Source organism: Haliaeetus leucocephalus, unplaced genomic scaffold (assembly GCF_000737465.1).
Source record: "Haliaeetus leucocephalus isolate CR32 unplaced genomic scaffold, Haliaeetus_leucocephalus-4.0 Scaffold362, whole genome shotgun sequence".
In the NCBI taxonomy this organism is placed as follows: Eukaryota; Metazoa; Chordata; class Aves; order Accipitriformes; family Accipitridae; genus Haliaeetus; species Haliaeetus leucocephalus.
In genome coordinates this window covers 6391575-6399116 of record NW_010972798.1, presented here as the reverse complement: position 1 = coordinate 6399116, position 7542 = coordinate 6391575, and the positions used below count along the sequence as shown (strand labels likewise).

General features: G+C 41.2%; 1 protein-coding gene across 1 annotated transcript; it reads left to right on the top strand.

The window, feature by feature from the left end:
• The first annotated feature begins 269 nt into the window (after nucleotides 1–269).
• Nucleotides 270–6909, top strand: AHSG (alpha-2-HS-glycoprotein). Its single transcript, XM_010572957.1, has 7 exons — nucleotides 270–538; nucleotides 1945–2055; nucleotides 3290–3374; nucleotides 4197–4360; nucleotides 4650–4763; nucleotides 5568–5648; nucleotides 6526–6909. The coding sequence occupies exons 1-7, from the start codon at nucleotides 335–337 to the stop codon at nucleotides 6802–6804; spliced, it is 1038 nt and encodes a 345-aa protein (XP_010571259.1). The 5' UTR covers nucleotides 270–334; the 3' UTR covers nucleotides 6805–6909.
• The last annotated feature ends 633 nt before the right edge of the window (nucleotides 6910–7542 follow it).

Genomic DNA, 7542 nt, shown 5'->3' with positions numbered 1-7542 from the left:
TTTTGCATGTACTGTATTTGGTTGGTAGAAGAGTGTCTAAAAATTATGGTTTATTTTTGCTGACACTTTCTTCTTTAGTTGCTTTAGCAGACTTTGCAATATCCTACCTGATAAAATTTACTTTGGCCAATATTAATCAGTCAGCTTGATGTCCTAACATTTACTTTTCTCTTTTGTTGTTTGCAATGCCTCTTGGAATTGGGACAAATATCAGACATGCGCTCATGCGAAGTCTGTGGTATGTACTATATAAGTGAGACCCCAGTTCTAGCTACCATCTGAACAGTATTCTTAGATCTTTTTTTCTGAAAGGGATCGGTTTTCCTCAGGTGCCATGAAGGTACTAGTAGCTTTAATATTGCTTGTTCAGCTTCCAATTCACAAAGCTGTACCAGCAGCTCCCCCTGCTCCCTTGGGCTGTGATGACCCAGAATCTGAAGCAGCAGCTGAAGTAGCTGTGAGTTATATTAATGGCCGCAGTCATCACGGATACAAGTTTGCCTTAAACAGAATCGAGAATATCCGCGTGCTACCCCAGGTAAGTGAGAGCTTGCAGGCAGAGCATTCTGTTAACCTGGAGATGCTTGGAAACGACCAACAAGCCCTGCCAAGGGCTGTATCCTCACATGGGGTAAATCAGCATGGCTCTGTTGATTTAAATGGGGCAATGCCACCTGGTAACAGTTGAGAATCCAGATCACTGGAATATATCTCTCAAAGAGCAGAACATAGGGGGCAGAGGAATGTTCAGATATTTTTGTACAATGCTAGAAAGGGGTCAGTTTACAAATGCAGCATGCTTGCTGGGGCAGATCATTCAAAGTGCTGATTCATGAGCCCAATAGCTAATCTGGAGAAAAACTGTGAGGATAATGTTTGTGATGCAGGTAGTTATTTATTGGCTAAATGCATACCTATTGTAACTCCATGCTATTAGTGATTTTGTAGTAGGCATTAATTTTACCTAATATCCCATTGAGCTGACGAGGAAGCTGAATGGAAGTAACTGTGGCTTGTACTCTCATTTTCACTAAGATCTATTGCCATCATTGCAGGCACCTAGAAAGGCTGTAGAAGTGGTCATGAATACAATGTATACACCCATTCAGAACCTTTGATTCTCTCAAAACATTGAAAACAGTCCCAAATATTAACAAGAATGAAACTCCATGGCTGTTTTCTACTTGTTATGAGACAGAGGATACCAAAGTCATTCACAAGAGACTAAAACAGACATTAATGAGATTAGAAGTGTGCCCAGAGTTACCCCCACAAAAACACTGGTGACACTGCTTTGCTCATATTTAATAATTTTATAGTAAAATATCTTCATTGGTTTAAATGGAATCACTCATGACTCAAACCTCAGTCAGTCTTGGATCTAGGGAACTCAATTCTGCCCTTCCACTCACATGTCTTATGTTATAGTTGCAAAGGTTCAGGAACAACCATAAAAGAACCTGCAGTCCATAAACAACATGAGTATTGGGGCTAGAACTTAGGTGGTGCAATTCAGTGTAATTCCAACGGACTAAATGGGACAGGCCAATGTGCACCTGTGTTTATTTGGTATCTGGTTATAGCAACATGAACTTTTTTCATCAGCAAAGATGGCTGTTGATTTTTTAAAACTACACAACAAACTAAAATCAAGTTAACTTAAGAGAACTGACCCACTACATACAGGCTGGACTTTCCAAGATTTATGGGCCAGTTCCTTAGCTGGACAAAATCAGTGTGACTGTTTTGACTTACTCCAGCTAAAACACTGGGTCCCATTTTTTATGAAGTTAAATAGTAAGGATTTATTCAGTTACTCTAGTGTACACTTGAAGCTACCCAATGACAGTCAGCAACAGAGACCACAGCACAGCCCCAGAGAAGAAATCTAGTGAAGTTTTGTGAAGTAATTACTACAATTCTTGTTGGTTTTTTTCCTTCCAGGGGCCGAATAATGACATAATGTTTCTTGAACTTGACTTATTAGAGACCACATGCCACATTCTCAGCCCTACACCTCTTGCAAATTGCACAGTGAGGAGCTTCACACAACATGTGAGTATCTAAAACACTACTAGCTCGGTCCAAAGGTGCATGTTCAGTATGTTGATGTCAGAGGCCAGGCTATCATCAGTCAGACTTCCAAGCAAATGTTATATCACTGTAACAGCCTATAACCACCCAATCACTTGTAACCTCCTTGTTGATTTAGTTGCCTTCATGTCATGAAGGATTTCACTCCTGGATTTCTTACATGTGATGAGGACAGGTCACTGTCAGCATAACATCCCACAAACAGTTCATGAATGCCATGGGGCCGTGTTTAGGGGCTCCAGATTCAGCCCTCAGTGGTCTGCCCAGATGTCACTGCCTTGTTGCAAACTGCAGACAGGGCAGGTTGTTAATCCGTGCAAGCACAACCTTCCCTTGGCTACATGTGGTGTGTTACCTAGTGAAATTCCATCAAGTCTAGCCACCTAGTCCTAGTCAAGACTGCAGAAGAGCTATTTCCTTCAGACAGGGCTCTTCAAAGTAATGCTCAGCTGGAGTTTACTGGCCTCAAATATTTTGTTCTTATGCAAGTGTGATCCAGCTGTGAAAAGCTTTCCCTAACTCAAGCAGTGGAAGTGTTGTCTGAGTACAGGCAGCTCTGGTTTCTAAGCAGAAAGCAGAGTGAGCAATTGACAATTTAAGCCTGCTGTTTCTAGAATGGGGCCCAATACACAGAGCTCATGACTAAATTTGAGTCATGATCCAGCCCTGTATTCACCAGGGCTCAGATCCCATTTTCCATCTGGGGGGAGGTAACTCTAACTGTTCCCTCTTCCCAGTGACTCCAGCTTTGCCTTTGACATCTCCTCCCCTGCTGGATCATGTTGCTTGTGAGCCAGCTCACACAAGGCAGCACACTCTGCTGTTACCATGGCCACTGACCAGCTGAGATTAGCGAGAATGTTATCAAACAGCTCTGCAGAAGGTCTTAATTCATAAGTATTCGTATTCTTTGCTCTTTACGAGAGAGGAACCTCAACCAAATGTCCATAATATGGCTACCCTGGCACTTCTGATACTTTTGAGATCCAGATTTGGTTCCAGATTTTGCAGCTTTGGTCTGCCTTTTACAAAATCACAGACTCCAGGACACACCTAGCAGCACCTTTGCAATCAGACTGATTTTGCCAGAATCACTCAGGCAGGATCTGTTCTTCTGAATTTAGTAATAGTTGCTCTATTCAGAAATTCCTATTTATCTGACTGATGTAATCCTTTGATTTTTGTCTCTCTCTAGGCAGTTGAGGGTGACTGTGATGTCAAACTGCAGAAGTTGGATGGAAAGTTATCTGTACTTGCTAGTAAATGCCACTCGCATGCAGGTAAAGACTTTGTTCTTTAAAAGGTTTTGAATCTAGAGGCTGGAGTATCATTATGGAAGTGGATACAGGTCACTAGCTTTTCTGATTCTAAAACACTGTATAAATATGGCATAAAGGGTTTCAAAAGTGATTTTTCCCCCCTTTCTGATTTCATTCACCTACAAAGCCATCCCTCTCTCTTTTCTCCTCTTTACTATGACAATTAAGATACTATCAGACTATCTGGGGACCAAGTCCCAGGTTTGACCTAGAGATTGCTGGTAGTAAGGCTTTTCACGCAGAAGTTTAGCCTCGAGAATTTGATTCTTTGTTGGTCTAAATTTACTAGAGATTGTTGATCTTCAGAGCCCCTTTGCCAGATGCAGCTTATTTACTAAACCCAGCATTTTCAATATTGCCATGGGAAAGTGGAATCTCTATTCTGCATATTTTCTGAACCAGCAAGTGAATGAAACAACACACTCACACAAACACAATTCTGATAAATTAAAATATCTTCACTTTTGCACCATTCCTTCTGTGAGCTGAGACATCTTTTCATTGGTGTCATAGATAGTTTGCCAGAAAGAGAGTTGATTAAAACCTGAGTAAGAATATTCAAAATGTGCTATTGAAGTCCACAGTGCTTTTGCTTGCAGAAAGACTTGAATGGCAAAAGTCATGTGAAATACTGCCATCTATGGCCCGTACTGCAAAAATTCCTTCCACTATAATTTGTGACAGACCATGAAACTGTGGTTTGTGTGACTGAATAGGTCTATAATGCCTTTCAAAACAACCTACAATCTGATCGAAACATAATCTGTTTGGTTCCTCCTGCAGACTCAAGTGAAGATGTTCTCCAACTCTGCCCTGACTGTCCACTGCTGGCAAGTTTGAATAACACTGACGTATTAACAACTGTTACAGCTGCACTCAATGACCACAACAGCAAAACTGCTGATGCTTACCTCAAACTCCTTGAGATCGGAAGAGCCAAAATACAGGTAATTGCTACAACTATGTCTAGGGTTCCATGTAAATAGAATATTTCTTCTGTGGTAATTGTGCAGTGGTAACTAGTTATGTTTGCAAACAGATTTAGCTTGCTCTCATTTGCCCTACAGAATTGCCCTTGATTTCCCAAGCATTTTGTGTCATGTTAGCCACAGGATTCCCTTTCACTTCAGTGGGAGATGCCGAGCTAGAAGCCACAACATTTGCCTTTTATCTTTTCTCAGAAGCTCTGCAGTTTCAATGTGTAAAGTCAGTTAAACAATTTTCCTGTTTTATCAGTATCACCCAGTGCATATTGTCTCTGTTGAGTTTGCTGTGGCTGCCACAAACTGCTCAGCAGAAGAAGCTAAAGCTAATGTGGAGGCTTGTCAACTGCTGCCTGACAATCAGTCTGTAAGTATGCCAGCACATCAGTCCTGATCTTACCAGCTCAGAGGTAGAAAAGCAGCATGCTGTGATGTGCTCGCACTTGTGTGGGAATAGACCTTTGTGAAGATGAAAGTGCAAGAGTTGTATACTATCATGATATGCTTTTCAATATATAATTCCTAAAGCTGTATCACACGTTTCTCTTCTCTCTGAGGTATATCTGGACTGAATCCTGATGCATCTGAACATATTTCAAAAAGGCTTGAGGTCCAAAGTGTCCTTAGCACAAAATATTTTTCATCCACAGAATATATATTATTGTTTACTCTTCTTAACATGAGCACCTGAGAAAATCAGGCTCTTTGTATTGGATAGAACAAAAACACATAACAAAAGGGCAGACTGTTTCACCTTCCTACAATTTAAGTACTGTCAGTGTGCTTTGTTCTGATATATAGGCTCTTGAGAGAATTATACTGTGTACTTTATCACGCTGAAATTCTTCTTTTGTTTCTGATGAAATTGAGTCCTAGGCAGTTTTAGTGGGTGGGAACCTTTTACCTAGATTCCTATATATTCTTTCCCTCCCTCATATCCATCCATACAAAGGATCTTACTCTAGAAGAATACAGGAGTTTCCCTTATTTGGTGCTTATGCATTTAAACAGCTTGGCTTTTGAGTCCAACAGACTAAAAAGCAAGCACTTTACTGCTCAGATAAAACATGAGACGATGTAGCTATTTTTAAATGCACTGAAATTAAAAACTGTAATGCAGGTCTCCTCTATTTTATAACTATTTTCTCTTGATTATGTTCTGCTTTGCCAGAATTTTGGTTTCTGCACAGCAACAATGGTAACACAACCCTCACAGGACCTCACAGTGGACTGCCAGCTCTATGGACACCAGGTACCAACTCCAGATATCCCCTTTTTTTCCAGAGTCTTCTAGCCTACTGGTACTGTTAGAAACAATCACCCTGAGTTTACCTCTTTTTGCTGTAGACTACATTAGCTATCTGTGATAACCTGAGTTTAACTTTGTATCCTAAAAAACAAGGTAAGGTAGCTCCTGATTATCCTCTGGATTTCTGTGCCAGGAACTATGTCACCTCTGCCATCCACGCTTGGCAAAGTTTGTCCTCCTAACCATCTGGGAGCTTCTCATGTCTGGTAGGGCAAAGGGAACCAAACTCTGCTCAGCTAGGGGGATGCAGGAGATGATAGGTAGATATAAAACATAAATCAGCCATTGTGTTAGATGAAATCAGCTGGGGCTTTTTGCTAGTAGTCCTTAGACATGACTGAATTCAGGGAGCGTGACCTGCACTGCTATAGCAAGAGGAGGGAAACCTGTATGTACTGGACCTGAGTGTTCTCCAGGTATTTTAGCCTCCATTTGGTCTGAGAAGGGGTAGGTGGTGGTTGAATACTTCTATGGACCAGAGCTCTTGCTAATACAATAGTAATTAGCTGTCTAGGAGATCTATGAAAGAAAGAATAAGACAGCTGGTCTTGAATGTTTCACCAGCTGCACAGGTGGCCCTGAAAGTTCACATAGCACAGAATTTGGTGTTAATGATCCACCAGATATTAAAAATGTGTTCCTGGACTCCTGTGTATGAGTTCAAATGTAAATCAAACTTCTGTGATGATCAGAAATGTTTTGTACCTGGGTTGGAAGCCTATATCTTGTTAGGAGCAGGGTACCTAGTAAGGTATCAACAACCTGTATGTTATAAGCCCCAAGTCACTGAACACAAACACAAACTGTTTTTCTTTTCCAGCCTGGAGTTACCTACTCTCAACCAGGTCAAGACACATCAGCAGGACTGGTGCCCAGCATTGTACAAGGCTTCACAAACCATAATCTCAGGCTTTCCCACAATAACCCTGTTGCATCTGAATCTAGCTCTTCAGAATTTCCTACTTCCATGCTCTCAGCAAAATCTGTAGCAAAGAGAGCAGTTGCAAATGTTGCTCAGCATGACAAAGTACCTCGCCCAGTTGGCTTTGTGCCTCCTCCTCCTCCATGCCCTGGGAAGATTCGCTATTTCAAGATATAGGCTGTGTTACAGACATGGCAATACAGCTAACTGAGGGATCAGTGTGCAGCAGCAGCATCAACACACAGACCGCAACATCAAGTGCAAATAGGTGAGAACGCTTGACTCTGAGCCCTAATGAGTTTTACCCTCCAGAGAGCAGAGACATGGCCAAGACCTTGCAAAATATAGGTGATTACAACATGTAGCGGTTGTTTTCTCTACATACAGGGATGCTCAGTTAAAATACAGAAAATATTGTTTCAATGAAACTGTTGTAAGAACTATACAACAGTTGTAGCTTTGTGATAGAAACACCACCCAAAAGGTTACTTCACAATAAAATGTTCAACAGAAATGCTTTGGTACCTTCTATGTGTATATATTTTCATTTAGTTGTCAAGTAGCTCCTTCACAGCATTATGAGTCATATTCTGGGCTTGATTTCAAAAACAGTAAGCTCCTGCACTTCTCATCAGCTTCACTGGGATGTGTGGGTGCTGAACATTGAGGAAAATCAGGTCAGTCCTTTCTTTTGATCACACACCAATGACACTAAAGAAGTGGCAGGAAAAAATGTATTTTTCCCTCCACCTGTAGTGTTTCCTAGCCTGTACCTACTTTTAATATCCACTAGAAGTACCTCAATACTTTTGGACGTGGCATAAGATCATCCAAGTCTATGAAAAGAACAAAGAATTGGGACACATTCATTGCTGCATAGACTGAAAGCATCAATCCTTCCAGCCAAACACATGT